General features: G+C 35.9%; 2 protein-coding genes across 12 annotated transcripts in view; both read left to right on the top strand.

The window, feature by feature from the left end:
* LOC135197269 (calcium uptake protein 1 homolog, mitochondrial-like) overlaps positions 1-9,347 on the top strand; it is a 195,960-nt gene extending 186,613 nt beyond the window's left edge. For all 8 annotated transcript variants that reach the window (XM_064224383.1, XM_064224380.1, XM_064224377.1 and 5 more), the window contains 4 exons: positions 589-720; positions 1,483-1,606; positions 3,248-3,337; positions 3,637-9,347. In XM_064224383.1, the coding sequence (XP_064080453.1) occupies positions 589-720; positions 1,483-1,606; positions 3,248-3,337; positions 3,637-3,791 (501 nt within the window). In that variant the 3' untranslated portion in view covers positions 3,792-9,347. The remainder of the gene's footprint in view (positions 1-588; positions 721-1,482; positions 1,607-3,247; positions 3,338-3,636) is intronic.
* Positions 9,348-19,762: 10,415 nt separating this feature from the next.
* LOC135197268 (uncharacterized) overlaps positions 19,763-26,238 on the top strand; it is a 30,800-nt gene continuing 24,324 nt past the window's right edge. For 2 of the 4 annotated variants that reach the window (XM_064224374.1, XM_064224371.1), the window contains exon 1: positions 19,765-19,916. In XM_064224374.1, coding sequence (XP_064080444.1) covers positions 19,820-19,916 — 97 coding nt within the window. In that variant the 5' untranslated portion in view covers positions 19,765-19,819. Of the gene's footprint in view, positions 19,917-26,238 lie in introns of all 4 variants that reach the window. The other 2 variants (XM_064224372.1, XM_064224373.1) reach the window with 2 other exon arrangements.

Below are 26,238 nucleotides of genomic sequence, written 5' to 3'. Positions count from 1 at the left end.
GTCTACTATCATTCATTATCCTAAGCATTTTTGTATCCTCTTTTCCCCTTGAGGCGTTAGAAATCTCACATGCTGGGAAATTTGACGAGGATGAAATTTTTTTTAGTATATTCAGTGTTATCAGAGGTATAGCTAAAAATATTTTTGAAAAAAAAAAAAAAATAAGTTGATGAAAGTTTTCTGATTTTGTTAGGGATTCTTTATTGCATAGTGTGATAATAGACCGCAATAAGTTCCTCTGTGATTGTTCTTGTTCTGATTAACTTTTGTGTTCATTGAAGGTTAGGTACTGGTATATGATATCGGTAAAAGCATTTTCATACCAAGTTGAAAATAAAACTGTTGATAGGATATCACTTGAAAGAACAGGTGGAAACCTTTTTATATAGACTTCAATATCTGTACCATTATTTTATTCCTGTGTTTATAAGATTGTATATAAGCATTTGAACCTTTTGAGTCCATACAGTCAGAGAGTAGGGCTGTCTAGCATTAATTGTGTGATGAAATGCATGTAGAATATTACAGACTATTAATTATCTTTGGTAGTGGGTTGTAAACAGTGCCTAATTTCTCATCGGCTTTCAGTTCCGTCGCAAGGGACCTGACGAAAATGGTTTGATTCCTGAATCTGAGTTTGCCGAACTGCTTTTAGCTTACGGAGGTTATACAACCAACAAGAAAGCAAAAATGTTGAAGAGAGTGAAAAAGGCCTTTAAGGTAAGTCATAGGAATGAAGTTGTAGTTGTTTTGTTTATGCTTTCACCTACTTTTAGCTTTTACTGTAGGTTTCAAAGCTTGACACAACCTGTTCATTATAGAATTTAAATAATTGTATTGTCAAGGGCATATACTAGATGTTTTAGTGGAATGTCTGTCATTTTAGCTCCAACAATAGTCTGTGGTCTGTGAAATAGATGTCTCGTCACTGGTGGTTGCTGCACTTGCTTTATATTTATGAAGGTTTTATGTCATGCTCGTCGATTCTGCTTTGATTTTTTCTCTTATTGGAGTATAATTTGGTTTTGTATACAATTTGTAAATTATCAGTTTGGGAAACCTCATAGTAAATAGTATCAGTCCCATTAAGTTTGCAAAGGATAAAAGATTTTAATTCAACACTACACAAAAAATAAAATTGCCTGAAAATTGCCAAGGCCTACCTAACAGGCTAGTTGATTTAGACTAGACTTAGCCAGCATTCCTTTTTACGACCAGAATTCCCTCCGTGCAAAAATAATTTGCTAGTTTTAGTTAGGTAACTTTTATTGTTTAAAAAAAAAAATTTTATATGATAATCTTGAATGGGATGTAGTACTACTGGGTTTTCAAGATAACTTGCCTAATGAGAAACAATATGATCTTTTAAGGTTGTGGAATTTTTTTCAGCATGATACATTAATATATTCATAAATTTTTAAGTTGAGCTTGGTGGAAAATCATGTCAATATTGATCATTTTCCTTTATCTTTACTTATTTAGGGAGAGGCTTCCCTTGGTATAAGTCGAGATGATTACCTCAAGTTCTTCCATTTCCTGAACAACATCAATGATGTGGACACAGCTCTTACGTTTTATCACATTGCTGGAGCTTCAATTGACCCAGGTGAGGAGGATCTTTATGACGGTGACTGGAGTGGAAGTGTTAACAGTTGGGAATTTCTGGGCTCGGCCATGTCGCTCCGTGAAATAAGTCCGTTTAGCGTTATTTCTCTCTGGTATTATAGCAATATTTTACTAGAAATAACTCTAAACGGACTTATTTCACTGGGCGACACGGCTTCCTCGCCCAGAAATAGATTTTTCCTATGTCAAAATCCCTTTTCTAGGATGGAGCAGAGTACAGGTTTAGCAGTTGCAGCAGCATGTATCGCATTGTGTATATCATACCATATTGCATAATATAATGGTGATAATCATGTTAGTATTAAAATTCATTGACATTTATTCTGCCATAAAATGTCATATTTGCCATTCTGACGCCTTTACAGTATTTTGTTTTTTTTTGTAACTAGAAGCCTTAGTATATCAAACCAAAAACTGTCTTAAAAAAAATATAAATAGTATATCAAACCAAAAGCGTTCTTTAAAAATATGTAGTTGTTCATATACAAAACAAACCCCCGACTTAGCATTAGGATAAGTCTAGTGCCAGCTGGAAATGGTTAAAGTTAACAAAATTGTGTATGCAAAGGACTAGATTGGCATCTGTGCTTGGTCATAAGTCATGTAGGACCACCCACATACCCCTCAGTAACCCATGACCATGCCAGTACAATAGAACCCCCGTACCTGCAGGGGATGGGTACCACCACCCTCATAGCTAAAATCCATGAATACTTAAAACCTCTCTAAAAATGCTTACAACTTCCTATTTTGATAGTTAAAACAAAAAAACTCTCTAAAAATGCTTATACCTGAGTGTTAAAATAGTTTTATTACAAAAAGTGCATTTATTCACCAAAATTATATGAAAATAAAGTAATTTGTGAATATATTTCTGTGAAAAATACCAATAATTGATTCATTTTCCGCAAGCAACGGGTATATATGGCTCATAGAAAAATCTGCTAAAAGCGTGGGTCAACTGTATATATGTTGTAATTTGCTTAATAGCATATAACCTTTTATGTGAGTATATTTGGAAAGTTGAGTCAATTACCTCTGGTAATATGTGCTGATTGCTTTCAGGTATATATCATTCTTTGTATTCAGAGTACAGGCGACCCCCAATATTCGCGTTGGATGTATACCACAACACCCCTCAAATAGCTAAAATCCGCAAATACTTAAAACTCCCCTGAAAATGCTTTAGCTACCTATTTTGATAGTTAAAAAAAAAATTGCTTAGACCTGAAAATTTGAAAATGCAGTCATTAGTATTTCTCAATGAAAATACTGCAATTTTTCTGCGAATAATGTTGATATATATTCCATTGATAAAATCGTGAATCAGTGAGTCTATGAATCCAGAACTGCGAAAAAGGGGGGGAGGGGGGGATGTCAACTTTAGGTTGGTAGTAAGACCAAGTTTGCTTGCCATAGTTATTGTATGGTAACCGTACTTAACCATAGTTGTCTACTGAACCTTTTCCAACATTTAAATAGTAGGAACTTATGGTAGTATTGCTAATTACAGTGCTAAAAGTTGAGGAAACACATTGACTACCAACACAATACTTGTTTTACTAATAGTAATAAAACGAAAACTTTGACTTATGGTCTGATAATTGTTCCATTTCTGCAGCCACCTTGAAGCATGTTGCCAGAACTGTAGCCCATGTACAACTGTCAGATCACGTTGTCAATGTAGTCTTCACCCTCTTCGACGACAACAGTAAGTACATTGGAATGATAAATGTTTTCATCCTAGTTTTTTAACTGCAAGTTAACTGTAAAGTTTTTTTTTTTCCCATCACAAACCCATCATATTTGGTAGATAATATTAAGTGGGCTAGAGGTATAATGTATATATATATATAAATTTTTTTTTAACAATCCATCAGTGTTCACTTTTAATCCCTATAGAGGGTTTGTAAGTAGCGTTCCTGAACTATCTACAGCATCTTTAATATAAAATTATTGGATACTTAAAAGATTATAAAATTAACTGGATAATGTCTCTGGTTGAAACAGATGATGGCCAGCTCAGCAACAGAGAGTTTGTAGCAGTTATGAAGAACAGACTTCAGAGAGGTTTGGAGAAGCCTAAAGACACAGGGTTCGTCAAGCTCATTGCATCCATGTTTAAGTGCGCCAAGGAGACGAAGCCCGTACTCCTGGACATATGAGGAAAGGTTCGCACACGGGATGCCAAAGTGAAGGAAGCCAAGTGGGAGAATCACTGCAAGGGATGCAATTGCCGAGGCAATAGCAACCATCAGCATGAAAACAACGAAAATGGCAGTGAAGCTAAAGATAAGGAGGAATAATTCTGTTTGGATTCCTCAAACTAAAGGCGTCCTCATTTTAAGCATAGGTAATGAATGTTTTGATTTTATGTCGAATTTCACTCTGGTGTCCTGTTGTGTGCGTGATCCCGTGTTTGAAGTCTCTGATTGATAACTGACTCGGCAGTTGAAGGACTGCAAAACTTTTTGTAACTAGTATAGTTTGTAGATGAAGCTGTTTATTAAGGCAGTGTGTAATGAGTGATACATGGAAAATTTGGATTCTATTTATTGTACTTAATATATTGAATTAAAGACAAAACATAAAAATTTCAGTAGTCTTTGCAATATGTTAGTAATTTTGGATTGTGTATAGATATTTTGTCTTTTCTTTTTGTCATTTTATTTATTTTTACCCTTGGCAATAATTCTTTGGGAATTACCAGTTGCATTGAAATGATTCAAATGTTGATCCTCACCCTTGCCTTTTATCAGTAATGTTAATTCACCTTTAAGTATTTTGAATAACTAGATCTTTTGAAATGGCTTTTGAAGTAATTGCCATAGCCATTATGTAGTATAAAATTGTTTAATGTGTTGTCAAATGACCAGTGTTTTGAAGCTTTCAATAAGAAATTTTAAAACAATTTTACAGGTTGGTCATATGACATTTCAATTTAAGTGATTTAGTGACATGAGTAAAGGTAGTATTGGATGGTGCCTGAGAAAAAAAGTTCACAAAGTCCATGCCTCAAAACTCAAAGAGGCTCATGAACATTTAGAACATACATGTCATTGTTATGTTAAAAGTTGAAGATTTGAAGAATGTACAATTGTACAAGTCGTACTAAATGGCCAAGTGCCTAAGGTCTCATCACAAAAGAAGAGACCCATCTGTATCCAGTATTATTGGAGGTATCCCCGGAGATAGTCAGTCAGGGTTTGTGGGGTTTTTCTATATGAACGGTACATGTGTTTGATAGTCTATCAGTAATAATTCCATATGATAATAGAACATGCAGAAAGATATGTATACTAGGGAAAGTGCTGTCTTTAATATATAATACAGTATAGTGCTTAGATAAGTTGGTAGAGATGATGTTGCCCACTGAAATTGTAATTAGTATCTCATAGCAAAGTTGTAGTGTGGATACGGAAGCCTAGTACAAGGTCTTGTTTGTACAGGAATAGAAATCCTAGGTTCTCCTTTCAATATCATTATTACTAGTATTACTCAGATTTCTTGAAAACAGTATTTATTGTCTTAAAGTAGGTACAAAAATACTGTACTGGTAGAAATTAGCTGGACATCTAACAAAGTTGTTGATAGTTTAACACTAACATAATTATGTAGGAATTGTGCTGTCAGACTTGCAGATGTGAGTATTTAAGAGTTTTTGATCCACTTGTTTATTTTTTTGTATTATGCAGGTAGATTAAGAGTCAGTTTTGGTTTAAAGAATGATAGACGTAAAGTATTGGAAATACTGTAGAACTGATAGCACTCATAACTGTGAAATATATTTATCATGGTAAAGATTTAGTAAGAGTAAAGTAACTTGAATGTGATTAGTAACACACAAACCAAGGAGTATGTGTATTTTCTTCACAAGATATTTTTAGGCAAATCACTTTTCCTTCTTCATTTTAACATCCTTTGAGATGCATGGACTTTTGAAGTATATAAAGCATAACGTTTCTAAAGGAACCACATGTTAAAGAAGGCCATTTTGATACTTGTATCAGAATGTTTAAAATATTATAATTATTGTTGCTAGAACCATACAATACTCATATTTACGGGTGAGAGGTGAATGCTATACTATTCTCTAAGAAAAGCTGACAGCTTTTTTATGTTCTTGCCAGTGAATTCTGTAGGTAGTTGGTTCATTGTATTGTCAGTCTTGGTTTTTTTTTTTTTTTTTTTTTTTTTTTTTTTTTTTTTTTTTTTTTAAGCATTTAGTTTTATTTCATTTGTATACTGGTTATGGATAGAGCAGCATAAGCAGTTAATTCTATCTTCACTTAGATACTGTAGTTTCTTAAATTTCCTATTAATATACCAGTGGTGCTAATTACGCTGTGTTAAGAAATGTTTTGTTTTAGTGCGTCTGTAGACTTGTATGTAATAGTGGTTTATGTAGTGCTGTGTGCAACTGGTGTGGTTAGTGTCCCATTTCTTCACAGAGAAGCATAAATAAGAAACTACTTATCGGTGGAAAATTGCTATTTATCCTCTGGGGCTTTTCATATTTGGTGTTGGTCTAATATGAAAGTAATAATTAATGTCCTGTGAAGTTGCTTTGAGCATTGCAGTATAATATTTGCTTTCGGAATGTCCATTAAAGTAGGTTATTTATGCCTGTATGCACTTCAGATTTGTTGAGATTTTGAATTATATTCAGGGTCTTAAGGAATCATATAAATGGAAGGGATTTTTTTTTTCTTTTTTTTGCTTTGTACAGTAGTTGAAAGGAGAGGTTTTTTGTTCATTATAAACTATCATTAAGAATTATTCAGATAAAACTTGTAAAATTCCCAAAATTCATAGTGTATCATTTAAATTTTCTTTTTTGTTTGGGGAAAACTATCATGAGAGTTCATAAAATATTCTAAAGGGCCCACGATAATATAATTGTTGAAAATTAAAAAATTTTAGGTTGTATGGTATGTTTTGCAGTTGTACTTATTATTGCTATGGCTGTGCTCAGAAAATTAAGTTTTGTAGGTATAGAACTTTATGAAAGATAGTTTTTAAATAGTCTTAAGAACTATAACAAGTAAATTGTTTTAAATTATTGGTGGTAGTAGCATAAAGGTTTCTCTTAGCTCACATTATGTCTTATCTCTTTTTGGCTATTCAGGATTTTATTAATCTCTTCATTATCTGTTCTTGTGGATGTTTATATTTTAGTCTTAAGTTTTATGTATTTATTTGAATGTATATATATAGTATATATATTATTTTGACCCCTGTAGGAAGTGGAATACCAAAGTAACTGTGTATTTAGAAAAGAAAACTACTGTACTATGAGGGTTAAATGAATTGCTTTAGCTAATTTGCAGAATGTTTATGTGACCGTTGTTTTTTAAGTAAGATTCACTTTACCTGTATTTGAATTTGGTAGAGGGTTCCTACTTGAAAGTGTGTGTGGCACTCTAGAAGATACTAAAGGTCCTTTGCAGTGTATCTTCAACCTATATTGCATTGATTTTGCTTTTTAGATTCCACCTAGCTGTCTGTCTAATTTCTTTCTAACATTACCTTCTGTTCCTCTCATTTTATTTTGTAGTATTGTAGAAGGGGTCTTTAGGTGATTCTTCTGAGACTCTTTATAATGCAAGACTGTAGTCTCCAGTTTTTCATTTGAAATTTTTAAAAGTTTTATTTTGAACATTCACATTCGTGTCATCCTGATGATTTAATAGTACTATAGCACAGGATTAAGGCACAGGATAATTAACAGGTTTTACAGTAAAGGACATTTTCTTTGCAGCATTGATCATTGAAGTGATAGGTATTCCTTTGGGCATTCGCTGAGAATTCGTATAGTTTGCAAAACCAAGCATGATAACTTTATATTCCAAAGTCATACACGATATACAAGTACTACCAGGTTCATAGTCTTTCATATACTATAGCAGAATTGGGAAACAAAGTAACTGAGGCTAGTGACTGTCTCCAAACTAAAGCAGGTTGGGTATAATTAGCTTTTTTGTCTTTCTTTTTTATATGTTTTTATGCATTTTTTTCATGTAATGTCTATTTATTATGTTTTTAGCAAATATGTTTCCAATGTAGATAAAGTTAGCCGTTGACCATTCAAAGGAAGATTGCAACTTATTTAGAAAAGTAATGAAAGACTGTTAAATTTATAAGTTCTGTTATGAAGGTGTACTATGTAGTGTATGAGTTGTGTAGCAATGTACCAAGTTTATTTTCCTGATCATCATCATTACAAGTTACTGTGAGACCATCAAGTCTTATTTCTAGATTCTCATAAGGATTACCTGAAGGATTCTTCTGTAAATGAGAAAAGAATATTGAAGTAGAGAGAGGCCAGAGGGAATAGATGAAAGTATGTTAATGGAGACACACCACAAGTGGCTTCCCTTCTACAGGGATTTTTCTTGGTAGATTGGCAGATTGCTTTGCTCTACTGCAAGAAGAGTTGAAAAGAAGTAATTAAGGGGAGTGTGAGGTACATTTAAACAGTATTTACTATGTAAGCTTGAAGACAACCATATGAAAGTCAGAACTCCATCTTGATTCTCACATTTAGTATTCTTTGTAACTCCCGTTGCAGGGTGTTTGGAATACTGTAGAGTCTCGTCTCTGTTGGTACAGTATATGTATTGTAGTTAAGAGCTCAGTAAGTTTGTCGTAACTAATCAAAATATAGTTCTCTCTTCTCTGTGTTTTGTCAAGTTGAACTTTCTTTGCCTCTCATTTCTGATTTTACGTGTCAAATTTTTCTAAATATAACCAGCAGACTGATGGCCTTAACCTTTGGAAAATTATTTTATGAAATTGCAGTCCAAACTATTTGTTTATTAACACTTTATATTTGTCAGTCGTTTAGATAGAATGTACTGTGTATTTTAAAAGAAGATTGTGCTAAATTAAACAGATACCCACTTAACCTATGTCAAATTGCATTTTCAATGTGACACGTCAACTTGATCAAATGCTTTCCATCTGTTCACATCTGCTCAGTCTAGTTTTGTGTTACGTCATGTAGGTGATCTGAAGTCTAGTCCATTTTATCCTGTAAAGGGTTGAACGTTAATCCCCATCCATTAGTTTTTAGCTGTAGCTCAGAGTTTTATTCATCATATAAAGCATTTAATATTTAAATGTTTTGCCTTGCGTAAAAATACTGTACTTGTTTGTATGTTACAGTTTTTTACCAAAATTTTATGCTTGAAGTAAAATTTTAAAACTTTGTGAAGAGTTTTGTAAGTTCAAGTCTTTACTATTGAGTTTTTATTCTTTTTAAGTAAAATATGTACTACATTTATGGTATTGAAATTATATAGTAATTGAAAAGTAAAATTTTAGTTATATAGTAATTGAAAAGTAAAATTTAAGTAATTTAACAAGACCATTTTAGATGGTGAGGGCAGTCTGTAGCTGTCTTGATACCATACCAGTTGGAGAAACAACTATTAAAAAATTACTAGTACGTAATCTAAATTTGTGAAAGTTAAAAATGGTACGAATGACTTAAGATATTGATTCTCAGTGTTGATTGAAGATGTATGCAAGTTTCATATATTTATGGAGTATGATTTATTGTATATAATGATATGAATGGCGTCGTTTTGGTGTGAATTGTCCATCCATCCATCCTAATGTTATTCCCTTGTTGTTGTTTTGTAAAATTTCAGGGTTGTTTGAAATTGTACCTGTAAATCATTTAATAATCAGTGATTGTTAATAAAGTGTAAGATTGATTATGTTTTTATTGTAACTACATGTCAAAAAGTGTACCAAAAATGTGCATCATATATTTATAAGATGTTCTAAGGTAATGATATTGAGGAGATTTTGTGTGAGATTTGTGAATAATTTGTGTGAGATTTGTGAATAATTCACATTCTTATTAATAGATGTATACATTACAGGCCTCAAAGAGAAAGGGAAAGACAAAGACTGGGGACAGAAATACGTACCGTATAGTATTGCAAGACAGAACAGCTGACAAGAAACCATTACTAATTAGATTGGGAGCAAAAATGAGACATTAATATGTGAATGAAAATTTTGGTAGGCAGTCTTCAGGAAACAAACCAATGGGTACAAGTGTGTGGAAGTATAGGTACTGTGCCTTGTTGTAAACAAACTGCTCCATAACTTAGTGCAATGAATTGTATAGGAAGAAACGTAACTGAAGAAATGAGTGGTGACAAGATTGCAATCATAAGTTATATATAGAATAAATAGCTAGTGGACATTGAAAAGTATGCATGCTGTGCCGTATAAAAAGGAAGTAGGAAGATGATGTGTGGCCCTTGTACGAAACAAGACCAAAAATTAAGAGGCAAGGCATTCCATTATAAATATGTAAGTACCATGAAAAGCATGTGTTACCAAATTACGAATTAGTCATTGAAAACAGGTAATATTAGTAGATTAAACTTCAAACATTCCCTAACTGTTTAATGTAGTTTTTTGTATAGGTGTAATGGGGTTGGAAACTTTTTAATTCTTTCAGGCAGGAGTGGTTCAAGCAAGCTACAGTACATAGAAGAAACAAAATGGGGTATGTAAAGAGTCTAGTCACGTTAAGGACTGTATAATACACAATCATTTCCAGTGAAGGACTGTGTAATTCACTTTCATTTCCAGTTTCAAAATGGTTATTTGTGATATTTTAGGTTACCTTATCTTGATAAACAAAAAAATTCAAGTCATCGTGGTTAATTATGGCAAAGTAATGTATGACCGGAGGAGCAAACTGTTTGGGATCTGGGAATTATGGTAGTAGATGAGCTTCAGTATTGCTGATTTTCCTGTTGATTTAGTACAAGGCCTCTTAATAGTTTTTTGGTATGAAATGCTGTGTTTATTTCATGTACCTGGGTAATAACTGTTAGTGTGAGCACTTGAACAGAAGTGGACTGGACTGAGTATCTAGTGCAGAAAAATTCTAATATCTTGGCATTTTTTCGCAGCTTTTCCAGGCAGAATGCAAAGGCACTAGTGAATTGTAGTATCTGATTGAGGGAGAAGTTCCAAAGTAAAGAAGAGAGATTGTTGTGTGTGGGAAAAGGTGGTTAGAGGAGAGTATAATTAAGTAAACCTCATTAAAGTTGATGATTATAGTATTTTGATTCTGAAAGCAGAAGAATGCATTAACTAACAGAGGATCATTGTGGATGAGTTTGGCCATGAAAGAGGATGAGTGGATAGTGTTTAAAGAAGAAAGATAGATGAAAAAAGGTGTGTGTGGCATACATGGCAATAGAATAAAACAATATGATAAAAATGCAACCCAGAGAATACAAAATTATGGAGTAAGTAAGGGGGTTGTGTATGGAGTGTTCAGCAGCTGATGTTTGCTGGCAGTAACTGGAAGTGTGAAGATCCTTTCAAAAAGGAGAAGGTTGGAACTTATTGTATGGATCTCCACGTATCTCGCCCTATTAATGCTAGGCCATTTTTCTTCTAATTTCGCTTTACTATGTGCTAACCAGAAATCCTTCTTATTAAACTCATTTAATTACCCTCACAGCTACGTTTTCACTGTCTCCTCTACAACTTGGGCTTCCCTCACCTAAAGTTCTATTGGAAACCAAAGAATGATCAGACATAACTCCAGGCCACTCTTATTGCCATCAGTCTTATCACATAATCTAACAAACTTTCCTCCCCGAATTTTTCTTTCCCAAGAATACTTTACTACTTGATAATATATCTATATATATATATATATATATATATATATATATATATATATATATATATAATGTGTGTGTGGTGGAAACTTTGTCTTTACAACAAAGCTCCTTTTCAAATGCATTTCTACAATCTTGATTTTCTCTTATTCCAGGAGTCCTTTATCTTCCCACATTGTTAATCCTCTCAGTTACCACCTCTGCATTTAGACGACTCTGCACAACCACCCTTCTATGCTCATGAGACCTGCTAAGGCTTCACTTTATGGTTATTGACAAATTATTCATTCGTACTTTATTCTTATGTTTCCTCATGAACAAACTTAAACAATTAAATTTACGTGTGTTAGGTTCTCTATAGCTCATGTCCGTACTCAACCATGAATTATAAGGCAATAGGTTCTCTATAGCGTAACTCTGTGCTCGTCCAAGAATTATAAGGCAATTCATCTTAGTAATTGATTCATTGATGCATATTAACTTGCAAAGAACAGCTATATTCATAGACATGCGTTTTCAATAACTAATTATGCGTTTATTCGATATTACACGAACACACTAATGTCCCGTAATTCTGAAGGAACTTGAATTTCAAGTCAGTGGCTCCTGTGGTGGTGTTTCACAGCTGAATAACTGAATTCGTGTAAATTGTTAGTCACTTCACAAATCTGGCGACGTGGCATCGTTGCGGAAGTCATCCTACGCCTCCTCCTGTCCTACAGCGAGGAAGCCGGCCTTCGTCAAGCGGGGCAATGTAATCCTTTGCCCTTTCATTCCTCCCGCGTAGTGTGGGCGACGGGAGAAAGAGCGAGACCATATCTGTAAACATTAAGAACCCCCCTGGACGTATATTAGCAGCAATCATGTCTATAACCCATACATCATCGAAGGAGTCGACATCTCGCCAACACTGCCCAGCAACATTTTGACGCGTCCTACGTAACGGTTATAAACGTCTGGTTAAGAATGACAGTCACATATCGTCACAGTATGTGGGAGTGCCCTGGCTGGCGAGTGGCACGTCAAGTGACGTCACGTCTCGTTTAAAACCTTTACGTCGTCTTTTGGGGGTCTCTGGATTTCCTAAGTCGACGGCTCGTGGAAGATATGGAAGCGTAAGTAAAATATCATCTGACTGGCACTTGATTTTTTTTGTAAAGTATTGCCATTGCTCTGGTTATCACGACTAGCATTATTCAGCTGACACGACGCAAACGTTTAAAAGTAATACGTAGATCTGAAACGTTCGCAGACCGTGATCAAATTGCATGACGTCGCTAACGTAACACAAAACAAACGATGGTCTAGCAAGTGACCCATAAGAAACTATTTATAGTCATCCAACTGTTTCCATAAACCTTGAACAAATCAATATCAAGCAGCGTTTATTTCCAAAGGAAATCTCTACTTTATTTTTGAATCCATATGTGCAAATCGATGGTAACGCACATGTAAATTCACTCGTCCCCGTCATTCGAGTGATGAACGCAGCGGGAAAGAATTCACATGAAACTTGCCCCTGGACAAACGGGACATTCTACATTCCCGAGACTTCAGCCTAGCAGCAGCAGTTGACCACAGCGAAACTTTCTTCTTTTTTAAGTTAAAAACGGTACATTAATCTCCATTAACTCGCATCTTTACTTTGCTACAGTTTGCTGGCATGTAATGGAGTTTATTAATTTCGTTGTAATCTTCATCGTTTGCTGTTTTAGATTTTTTTTTCATTACAGTTCACTACCTACTTATCATAGTCTCGGTGATTTCCTAGTCTCATTGCAAGGTGCTATTGCTTGCAAATGACCACTTAATTATGTTACAAATGTTTCAATAATTATGAAAATAGCTAATGCGATCTATAAACAATGCGGAGGCCATTTCAGTGCATCGGCACGAAAACGCAAGTCAGTGATTGCAAACTGCTAACTCTCCCCTTCCCCTGCGCCAGCAACAAGCTGCTTAGGTGGGCTCCCAACTTGGCTATAAAGAGAGAAAGGGGAAGCATTTTATGACTCTCGGTTTCCTGATGTCTGGACCTTAAGGATAGTATTGCAAGTCATTTGGAACTTTATGAGTTTTAGGGTGAAATGTGATTTATTCAGTTTTCATTGCTATTGACTTTTTGCTCAAAGGAAAGTCTATATTCTGGGTATTTACGCTATTCCTTTATATCTCTCTTACACTCAAGTGCTAGTGGTTTTCTGATGTTAATTGAGAATGAGGTACAAAACAAGGCATTATCATCAATTGCTCTCATTTTTTTTCTATTTAGTCGACCACATGCAAGAGATTTCAGAATCATCCGATTCCATTATCGCAGCGAATGTGACATGCAGCCAGCCAGTCCACGGGTCCTCATGGGGTATCAGTGGTTACGTGAAAAAGCAAATTATGATCTTGCTTACGGAGCTAGAAGTAAATAATACTGATAGGAAAGCTAATCGTTAGAAAAAAGCGGCTGAGTAACAGCTTCAATGAACTAAATTTTCACTGTTCTGTCTTCATAGATGGCACGTGATTTGCCAAATCGCAATTTCTTGGGCTCGTTTCGAAAAAGAATCTTTGTTTACAAATGGAGCGACACTGGCGAGAAGGTCCATTTCAGTTAATTTTTAATATTAAGATTGTCTTAGGCCAACCTGGGCATCTACGAGTATACCCAGATACGAGTGGGTATTGAAAATACTTTTCTTGTTTCGGGGAATTCTTAATCAGATTGTGACAAATCTTGCTATCTTATCGACGAATACTCATCGCTTTTCTTTTGGTAAGTATCAGCGAGTAGCATTTTTTTTTTTTTTTTTTTTTTTTTTTTGTTTTTTTTTTTTTTTTTTTTTTTTTGTCTCATGTTACCGGGTTTTGTTTCGAATCGGCTGTGCTATGTTCTCTTTGTTGTCTGTGATAAAATGTAAAGGTATTTTACCCAATTGATATTTTACTGTTATGATTCTTCGGTGGTGAGTTTTGCTAATCACAAGAATTCGCATTGGTTATGAGGCAAAGTTATACCTGAATAGACTCCAGCTGTACCACTGAAATCTGAAACATTACCTAATTCTGAAACGACTAAATAAATTCGTAAGTGTTGCTGCGTGAGTAAAGTAACGGAACATAGTAACAAAACACATGTGCCTGTGCTCGCTAGACATCATACAGAGGACGCCAAACAAAAATGAACTACGGCAATTAAACGTTGTTACGCAATACCGAGAAGTAAATAAGTAAATGATACTGACAGTGATGTATGTTTAGTAGGGAGAAGAAGAATCTTGACGCACGAGGTCGAAGACAACCACTGAGAAATAAATAAGCCTTTAGACTGACACTGTCTGACAGCAAAAGAAAGAGGAGAAGAATAAAAAAAAAACGTACTGCGTCATGAAACGTTTTCGGTTAGATTTCTTTTCATGAGCAGCCACCCTCACCACTGCATCTCCCTCGCGAGTGACTCTCTCTCCCTTGCACGTTTGAAGGGCGACTCCATTGAAGGCCGAGTTACAACTTGCATCTCTCTCCCACTCGTCTCATCCCCACCCGCCCTCCAATACACAGATGTCTCCAGCACCTCCCCCGTCCCTCTCTATTATACCATCTTGCCACCTTCTGACGCCCATGGAACGAGAGAAAACAGCCGAGTCATGTAACATTTGCTTTAAGGTGACCGGAAATGCACTGGGAGGTGAAATTAATAGAGGGAGCCTATAGAGACGATGGTCAGTCTAGAGATGATTGGGCTGCTCCAGATCGCCATTGCTCAGGTCTTACTGGCTTGCTTCTCGCGTCCATACATTGTATAGGTTTATTATTCAGTGAAAAAATGGCTGCTTTGGTAAATAGCCACTAGTAGTCTTAATATATTGGTGACGTTTTGATAATGTACGCCTTCTTTCCCTTCTTTTGGGTGACTGTAGATGTCATTCTATCATCTTCTGTGATTCAAGGATGAGGTTGCTACCCCATAACGTCATTCGTAGTTTACGATCACACACACACACACACACACACACACACACACACACACACACACATATATATATATATATATATATAAATAATATATCTATATATATATATAGTATTAAAGGTAAGGGATATGGCAGCACAGGTTGAGGAGTCAATGGCCTCGGCTGATTTCTGTTTTTCACTCGTGTCAGAGTATTGGCGAGTGTCGCTTTCACACGAATTCTTCTTTCTCTCTCTCTCTCTCCTTTTTATAAGTGTCTGTATTCTATTCTGAGGAAGTATAAGTAAGGATGGTAATGTCACTTCCTTCTTGTTTCGTGTGATAATGATGGTTAATTTGTTTATGACTGCATGTAATTTGTAATAGCTACACACACACAGATTGGTTTAGGCTTATAAAACAGCGTGTGTTTACCAGTACTCGCAATTTTGTTAGTTAATTGTTGCAGTCCTTTTAGATCTAGTCCCATGAAAGGCGAGAAGCCGGATCAAACTAAAAGACAAAACTGCTATGAGGTACAGTTCAGGGAAAGGTCTAGACTAGAGACCAGTGCATCCTCCCTGCCTCTTCTTACTGCAACTAGGCCATGTCTAGACAAAGGTCTAGACAAAGGCAGTTAAGTTGTCGTTTGATTAAAAGTAAATATTCAAGTGAATATTTACTAGGAATGACGATTAAACTCAAAAAGGTGTCAGTTAAAAAATTCTTTATCGTTGATTTCCATCACTTAGCCAGTTCATTTCCTAGACCTATGACGAATGATTCACAAATTACGAAAGGCATAGCCTAAGGAGGTACACTTACACTGCAGCTGTATGGTTGACAGTGTCAAATATATATATATCTAATATATCTATATATATATAATATATATATATATATTATATATATATATATATAGATATATATATAATAATAGTAATAGTTGGTTATTTAACAGGAATCAATCAAAGTTTATCAGTGAAAAATATTAGGATTTCAGTAACGACGAAAAAGGAAAAAAAACGTGTTGGTGAAATATACAATCAACATGGCGTCATTAAAAATGAAAATAACGTTGTAAGCATAACTTCATACTTAATTTTCGCATCAAAAATCCTGGCTCGATATAAGTATTTTATTTTCTATATTTGAACAGCATCGTAATTGGCAAACCCGACCCAGTGAAGGGACATCATAAAAGACTGAGGGACCACGTAAGAAGCCGAATTCCAGAATAAACTATGACATTTGTGATAATCATGACAAATCCTTTTAGTAAGCACAGATGTTCTACGTTGATTACGACAGTTGTAAACGCTCACACTCAGCCCTTGATGGCTGTGCTATATATATTAATTATAATATATATATATGTATATAAACTATATATATATATATATATATAATATATCTATATATATATATATAAACTATATATATATATTAACTATATATATATATATATATATATATATATATATATATATATGATTATATAGGAATTCTCTTTCGTCTTCCCGTTAACTGGTTTTCCATATTATCTGCATAAAAAAAAAATGTCCTGTATATTAAAAGTGATAGCAGCCGCAGTTATGAAAATAGATAGTGATGCCATATATCGTGTATGTGAAACTTTAGCATTGCATTACAAGAATTTCCAACTAAATTCAACCCGAATTTGTTAATTCAAGAGTGCAAGATTTACGAATACTTGAGAATTAAGTAGCAGTACAATTAAATATATTTGGAGAGGGGTCATACACAGACCTGCCCATTAATGAAATATCTATGAATTGCCGCCCAAATATATGAATACATTGCACAGACTGTATATATAGAGAGGAATATACATATCTGCCCCATTAAGAAATATCTACTTATTGTTGTCCAAATGTAAATGTATGGATACATTGCACAAACTGCATGTATAGAGAGGATATACGTATCTGCTCTATTATAATATATTTATTGTTGTCAAAATGTATGCATACATTGCAGAAACTGATTATAGATATACTTATTTGTTAAATCGGTAAGCAGGACGACTTATATTGGAGAGAGAGAGAGAGAGAGAGAGAGAGAGATTCACATAACCACCACATCGGAAGCAACTATCTCCAACAGGCCATATTGACACATCAAGCAAGAAATCACACTTGGTACTACTATATACTAAATGTTCACGGTGTCAGGTTCTTGCTTGCGAAGGGACGACGCGTCCTTGGTCTTGCAACGTTCCTTCCTTGGGCCTCCTCTGTCAATGACATCATCAACTAGACGGTCGGGATGAGAGGACTCCATTGGAATACTTAACAACAATGGATTCTGCATGAAAGGAGATATTGTGTCATGAATTAGTTTACTGTGGGTTTTATCGGAAAAATTAGCATTTAAGGTATATATAAATACTGAACTGATTTGTACAACTGCGTTCGTGGATGATTTGAAAGCAAAATTTACGCTATGTTAGTTCCGGCTGTGGTTAGTACTAAGCAACGGTCTGGCCACGATTCTTATAACGCACTACCAATCTGTCCTCCAGTAAAATGCTAAATAAAAGCTGGTGATTTTCTCCTTACGCCAATCCCAATACATCATTCGACTTACATCCTAAGAAAAGGGACGAAATGAATATCGCTACAGTGATTTTTTCTTCTACATTAATCTTTTATTCTGCACAGAGCTTCTCTCTCTCTCTCTCTCTTTCAAGGCCACCAAACGTAGTACGAGTTTCTGCTTTGAAACCCCGTGTGTTATGTTGCAGGCATACTCGGTTATCTCGATATATATATATATATATATATATATATATATATATATATATATATATATATATATATATATATATATATATATATATATATATATATATATGTGTGTGTGTGTGTGTGTGTGTGTGTGTGTATGTATGCGTGTATGTATGTATGTATGTATTTGTGTGCGTGCTGGAAACAATGATTATCTGAGTTCTTGATTTCGTAAGATATAATACTGATAATAGAGTGCTTCACATCTGTTATAAATATTAGGTTATAACGTGTCGTCTTCAAAATGGCAGCGTATTTATAAATAAATAATTTTATTCCTCATTCAAATTCACATCAGCTAAAGGGCAAAAGAAAAAAAAATCACATCAAAGACAATGTTTCTAGATATTTATGACTACGGGAAATATGCAAAATCCTATACAATATTACATACTTTGAATAAATAATGTCTGACACACATGAATCAGCACTTGCTGTGGCTGTAGTAAATATTATGAATAACTGAAGGATCCCTCATTTACATCAAGAACTGTCATCAAGCGTCTAATCTTACTGATTTATGGTAAAACTGATATCAAGAAGGGCAAATGCCCCTTTCATCGACTTAGAAAAATCACGTCCACACCGCCATAGAGGACTTTCCAGAATATGGTTTAGGGCGCATGTTTGAAAGGAGAAAAGAATTTGAGCTTTAATTCGCCTCTTCTGGTGTTGGGATAACCGTAAGTATCACAGGTTAACCTGCTTCTGTCGTATTTTCACGATATTCGAAACATAGGTCGTAGCAGGCAAATCACAGCGTGTCCTGTATCTGTGGCGGTAATCGGTAATTTTAGACGCTTTTTTTTTGTATCCTATTATTTTGTGGGGGGTTTGAGCTCTCTGTCTGCGTCGGTTTCTATTGATTAAACCGGGCAAGGAACTCTCCGGTTTAATATTTCTTTGTTGATGCTGTTTTTTCCGATTTTTTAGGTAAGTACCAGGCCCAGCTTCCAGAATTAGCAGGTATACAAAGACATGGCTTTGCGTTCGTCCTCATTGCGTAGGGCTGAAGGGTCAAAATGGACATGCCACAAGGAAACCATCTTTATAGAATGGCGTCATAGGTGTGGGATTGGTGACTCGCACATCAATTCCTCGGCTATTTTCGGGACGTGATCTCAACTCTACGATAATACAGCCTGACCGTTGTATCGGCAGACGTGATTCCCATCCATTACACGCACTCGGCGTGTGCAAATCGCGAGTTTTCTATTTTTCTGTTAATTTCAAAGTATTTACCTAGCTAGAGAGGGAGAAGGGTTAGTACGCCATTTTGGATCGTGCGTGAGGGGGACAGAGAGGCGACCATGAACCTCGCCTCCACCAAGTCTCCTTACTCTTCTCCCTCATACCGGTCATCCCCACAGCAGCAGGAGTGAGCGGTTCACGTGGCAACGTTGTAAATCCTCCATGGAAAGCGGGAAGACCCCACCAAATTTATAAGTTGGTACATCGCCCACAATTACAATTCACACTATTTTAGGCTGTTTAGGACGTTAATGATGTCGAATCGACGCCGTTTCGAAAGCGCGGACGAAATAAAATGAGATGTATGATGTCAATTAACAACTCGACTAGCGTAACGGTCATATTTTCGCAAGGATGCAATTTGTTATTGTAATGGGAATTGGGGCAAAATACGCAGTAGGTTGCACGAAAGAAATATGATTAAATTGAAAGCAATAATATAAAGGACAACGCGGGAGAATAGGGCCCCAAAAAAAGGCGAAGCTGCAACAAGCGAGAACTTGAAGGAGACTCCACCTGTTTAGATGGCTAGTAGAGAGAGCGAAGACACTCTCACTATACTTACTTCACTTGAAACCATGGTTTCGATCAGCCGAGAAACCCTCAGGAGCGAAATCGCCCGTGAGTACTTTGCCCGACGGTCTTTTCGACTTTGATTTTACACCAGAGTTATATACCTTGGTGCCCCGACAGGAGTGGACATTGTTGGTTTTTGGGTAATTATTAGAATTTAAGATAGAAAAGTGTCACCCGGAGGAGATGGGAGTGTTGTTATGTCTCGTGCATTGCGGTGTTGCCGTTACCGGCCTGTCGAAGGTGGTGTAAAAGGGCCTTATACTTCTGACGGAGGAAAATAGTGAAAATGTGAGGACTCGAATTTCGAAGGGGGAAGATGTAGGAAGTGTGAGATGATGGGGGATGGAATGGCAAGCTCCATGGAGGGGGATGTAGGTGGAAGAAAGAGTAAAATATCTAGAAAACATAAGCAGGTTATGTACAAAACATTCTAACATTCATAAAGCCCAGGGCATCACGTAAGGGCATGACCCATGCACATGTCCGAAATCATTTTGAGGACAGTTTTAAGCCCCCGGAAAACAATCGAATCTCGACGCCCCAGGTGGTTCGACAATTCAAGCGAGTGCGTAGTGCTATTGCTCATTATTTCGACAATGTCGATTACCGGTCATTTCCGTCGAAATACCCGATTTTGGGGCAGAAAAGCCCCGGAGAGTCAAGTATTTTGCCTCCCATGCATTTGCGGTGTTGCCGTACCTGCATGTGTAGGGTTGAATGTTTACAAAGACAGTGGTGCCACATGTTGCTGCGTTGCCACATAGCAGCGATTGCTTGTTTCGTTGGAGGAGCGAAATTGTTTTAAGGGGGGGACCGGGATTTTGAACGAAGAGGGGGAGAAGTAGGGAGAGCGCGAGAGGCGGGGAGGAGGGAGGGACGCGGCGGGCGAGGGAGAGGGGGAGAGCAAAAGAGGGAGAGAGAGAGACAAGAGAGCGTCACTGTGGCCGCCCTTCTCCCCTGTTCCTCCGTACACGACGCTGTAAGTAACGCTCTTTTCAACTGCCTTTATTTTGCTTCAGAAAAGGTGTTTAAACGGCATTTTTGTCCAGTTGGACAGTTTTAATTACCGTGCGTTGATTTGCTGCTTTATTTGCTCCTATTTCTGTTTACTTCCACCGAAATACTTAGTGGCAAAACGGGTCTCATATATTCCCTTGTCAGTTGGACCTTGCAGCGTCCCGCCTGAGAGTCTAGACCGGCATTTTGGGCTCTTCCACAAGCAGCCTTCCCCAGCTCCGGTGACTACTCCACTTTGTCCTCTGTTTTGCCGCCGTTTTGCGCTATTTTGTCGAAATTCGTGGTCCTACGTGTCTCAAAACATCCTTTGAGAAGCCGTTCATGGTGAATTTTCGTGCGATTTACTTGGAAGAAAATTTCAAAAAATGGAAGACAAGCGAGGCCATTTGAGATGGCCGTCTCCCTAGCGTCCTCCTGTGCACGGCACGATCATTTTCCACAATTGAAAAAATTTCGCTTCTTTTGCCTCTTGTGCATCTGAATTTTCTTGCCGGAACCGGTGGATCAATCATCCGCGAGCACCGGGAAACGAAGAAATTAAGGGAAATGCCATTTTTGCGGCGTAGACGGCGTTAAATAAGACATTTTTGCGTGGCGCTTGGGGATGCGACCTTATGCCGCCTGTGCGAGCAGCCAACCCCAGCGACCCGTGACGAAGAATTCCGGAACGAGGCGAAACATTCTCGCAAACGTGCGTAGAAGCCTTTGTCTTTCGCCGTGCAAGTGCCTTATTTTAACCAATTTTCATAACCTGTGTCTTAAATTGCTTTGAAACTCGAATTTCGTGAAATCGACCCCAAATGCCGCCAACCTTGGGGGGTACTTTGTAAAAATTCAGGTGAGCGATGGACTTGGGGAAACGCCAATGGAAGCCTTTGTCTTTCGACCTGTAAATCGCCGTCATTTTACCTTTTTTTGTAACCCGTGTGTTAATTTTGCTGTTTTATTGAAGAAATGAAAACGATAACATAAAATAACCGAAGTTTCCCGGGTACTTTGTAAAAATTCAGGTGAACGATACACTCTGGGAAAACTCCAACGGTTCTATTGTTCTGGCTTGATGCTCACTTCTGGCTTCCCCCAAGCGTCTCTGAATAATTTCAATTTTTCTGATTTCGTGTAGCATCCGCCGTTGCATTTCGTATTTTTGGATTGATTTCGGTAAGATCGTGTGTCTTGCGAGATAATTTAGTTAATTTTCCGTCCGTAGAGGCGATTACCTTAGAGTTGGGTGCTGTATTAGGGTACCTGTGGTCGGATTTCTTCTCTATCACGTAGGCAGCAGCCATGGTCCTGAAATAATTATTTGACCATTTATGCGGGGCCGTACCGAGTCTGTTGCTGTGTTAAGTGGTTTAGGAAGGGAAGATGGATGCTGATATAAGAGGATTGTAAGATAGGCTAATCAGATTGATGTACTTAGTCGCTCCAAGCAAAATTTTGACAGAGTTCAGAGTTTTTGGTTAGTTTGCAATTTTATGCTAACCAGGGTAAATGTGTAAGGGTCACATGAGTAGCCCAATCCAAGCTTAAGCTTGGCCTATGTGGGGTATAGTTCAATGGATCTAGCTGACCATAGTATAGCCCTGCGTTTATCACGAGGGGTTAAGCTAGGCTAGAGTTGCAAATTTTCGTTTTGAAGTCCCCACATTTAATTGTGTTAGTAAAAAAAAAAAAACTTATAAAGCGTTCATGATAGGTTTTTATTTTATTTTTTTTAACTTTTTTTCTTCTCCCCACTTGTAACTAGCTTAGATATTCAATTTCTGTACATGAAACAAAGAAATAGTCCCGGCTTTTAACTGCAAATTTGTTTAAACTTTTTCTTTGGGAATTGCTTCTGAACGTCAGTCCCAAAATTTTTGAATGGGCTTGACATGGTAGACTTAGCCTAGATTTTTTTTCCTCTTTGCTGTCTTACATGTCCATCAACTAGCATTATTGCAGTGGTTCTCTAAGGTGGAGTAGTATTTGGAATGCTTAAAGTATAATTCAAAAACAGAAAGTGGGGGTCAAAGTACAGTCACCATTTCAAAAACTTCAAACACAGCCTTAAGTTAATGGTGAAACGCATTCCAACCTTTGCGATTTCTAGCAGGCGCGAACGGTTTACTCTTACTGGGGCAGGGGGAATGGAGGGGTCCTCTCATCCAGGCTGATAATGTTGGATAAGTAGTCAGAGGAATTTTGATGTTTGTGTATTTGCTCCTTGTCCCATCTTTGTGATTTGTGTATCTTAAAATAATCTCTGTATCGTGTAATTTGCGCTCCTGCACACCTAATGGTGCATGCGTAAAGAAATCCTTATCAGTTATGAGGAAGACATATTGTTTTATAATGGATAAGCACAAAGTCTTGATAGTTATAGATAGGGATGGGCATCTCAAAAAGTATGGTGTCCAAGTGGTGCTAAGATGCGAATAATATGGGAAAACATTTAAAAAAAAAATAGACATCAAAAAGATTTCCTCAGAAACATAAATGCACTCTCATGGTGATGCCATATTTACAATTGAACAAGGAAAACTTCGCTCGTGCTAGAAATCGCAAAAAACTTATTTTTTTCTGTGAGGGAAAACTTGGTGGTTTTTTTTTTTTTTTTTTTTTTTTTTTTCCCCTCGTGAGGGAAAGCTTTGTGCGTTATACTGAAGTTGAAGTAGTTAGTATAACACAGCAACATATTTTGAATTTGTGTTAGTTCGTTAAATTGTAATGGTAGAATATTCTGTAAGACAAGCTTTTGCGTTAGGTATTGGAGTTGATCAGTAGCTAATCTCCCAATTTTGAATTTCATTTTGTTGTTTTCAAATTTACGTATGCCTTGACGCTCATTCCAGGATCCTCATGTCATCATTGTACGACTACATATGTCCTTGTTTTATATTTTTAGTTATATTTTTCTTGTGTTTATTCAGATTTCTCTACTGGAATGACCCCTCGACCAAGCAACGGTGATACAAATTTTTTGAAATAAGCCTTGCCTCAATATAAGTACAACATAGTAATTTTGAGGTAGTTCATTTATTTTTTTTTTTTTTTCTCCAACTATTGGCAAAAGGATGAGGAGTCATGATATTAGTGACACATTGAAATGTGCATCCAGATTTCATCTCTTGTAGAATCTGAAGATGTCAAATGACTTAGATTAGAAAATGTTTTTGTTAATATGACTAATATAACCGAGATGACATCAGAATTGTATGTATGTACATTTTGTGCGTGCAAAAGAATTTACGTGAAATTTAGAAAAATTTTCATGACTAATAAAAAAAGAATAAGTACAGTATTACTTTTAAATTTTAGTTGAAGTAAAGAAATTATAGTTCCCTGTAACATTTAACAAATTCTGACCATAATTCTGTAGATTTGTTCAACTTAAGGACTTCTGTTCATACCAGCTACCCTATTATGATTATTTTTTTCAATGTACTAACATCTAAAAACCATTTTAGATGTAATAAATTTCTAGATATCTTATATTGACCTTAACCCTCTTACGCCGACTGGACGTATTTTACGTCTACATTTTTTGTCTCCCGTGTGCCGACTGGACGTATTTTACGTCTACTTACAAGTTTTTTTTTAAATTAAATTCGCGGAAAAATACTTAGAGGCCTACCAGCCTAAAACTTTTGAATCACGCGCCTTGGGGGATGCTGGGATTTCGTGGATCAAGGTGTTTTGTTTACAATCGTTACGCAGGTGCGCAAGCGCGAATTTCTTTCTTGCCGCACTAAAAAGTATGTGACACATCTCTGAAATTATTTAGTCACTTTGACATAATTTTTGTACCATTGTAAATTAGCCATTACATGAAGTATATATGAAAATGTGCGCATTTTTATGTAGAATACAACAGTAAAATACTCATGACTGTAGCTTTTATCAGTTTTGAGATATTTTCATATAAATAACGATAATTGCCAAAATTTCAACCTTCGGTCAACTTTGACTACCGAAATGGTCGAAAAACGCAATTGTAAGCTAAAACGCTTATATTCTAGTAATATGCAAGCATTTACCTTCATTTTGCAACAAATTGGAAGTCTCGAGCACAATATTTCGATTTATGGTGAATTTATGATAAAAATTACATTTTCTTTACGTCCGCGTAGCGGTAACTTCTGAAAAAATCATACGTGCGATTGTGGTAATGTTTGCACCATTTGAAATTAGCCGTTACATAAAGTTTTATATATGAAAATGCGCAATTTCATGTAGAATACAACAAAAAATAATTGAAGGTTGTAGCTTTTCTTATTTTTGAAATATTTGCATTTAAATCACGATAAATAGAAAAAAAACCACGTTCGGTCAACTTTGACTCTACAGAAATGGTCGAAAAACGCAATTGTAAGCTAAAACTTACAGCCTAGTAATATTCAGTCATTTATCTTCATCTTTAAACAAATTCGAAGTCTCTAGCAAAATATTTAGATTTATGGTGAATTAAAAAAAAAAAAAAAAAAATCCTTCCCTCCGCGTGGATTCTCCGCCACAAATCTCCGAAATGCGTACAGCCCATTCTCGGAATATTTGCTCCGTTTCATATTAGGCATTTCATAGAGTTTTATATATGAAAATGTGTGCAATTTCATGTAGAATAAAACGAAAAATATTTGAAGGTTGTAGCTTTTCTTATTTCCGAAATAATTGCATATAAAAATTATATATAAATAAATTAGACATTCGGTCAACATTAACTCGTCAGATATGGTCGAAAACTGCAATTGTAAGCTAATACTCTTACAGTATAGTAATATTCAATCATTTGTCTTCATTTTGAAAGAAATTGGAAGTCTCTAGGACAATATTTAGATTTATGGTAAATTTTTGAAAAAAATATTTGTTTACGTCCGCTCGTTACGAATTCATGCATTGTTTTGTGATAATATTTTCTCTGTGTTGCTTTTATAGTTTTACAATGTGTTATATACCAAAATGAGCGCAATTTAGTGTACATTACAACGAAAAAAGAAAAAAAAAACTTGTTACCTTTACCCATTTTGCGCACAGCACGATTTGAATACAATTATATATGAAATTTCGTTTTTGCGCTATCATATTTCGCATTATTTATATATGATAATGATAATTTTTTTCATTTCTGATGGTTGCATACTAAACTTCAGCCAATGACAAAACATGCCATTATTGTATATTCATGAACTTGGAATTTTTGCGACTGGTGCTATGTTTCTTCCATCCTGTTGTTAAAATTTCTGTACCAGAATTTCTTGGAAGTGGTCTTATGAGAAGTTAGTTTTTTTTTTTTATGATAGTACAGTATACTCTAGTGTTTAGTGTTTTTACTTTCTAAACTGGTGCTGAAAAGTAAAATAAACAATAG

This window comes from Macrobrachium nipponense, chromosome 18 (genome assembly GCF_015104395.2).
Source record: "Macrobrachium nipponense isolate FS-2020 chromosome 18, ASM1510439v2, whole genome shotgun sequence".
Taxonomy (NCBI): domain Eukaryota; kingdom Metazoa; phylum Arthropoda; class Malacostraca; order Decapoda; family Palaemonidae; genus Macrobrachium; species Macrobrachium nipponense.
Note: the sequence above shows the minus strand (reverse complement) of the source record. Positions and strands in the feature narration are given on the sequence as shown.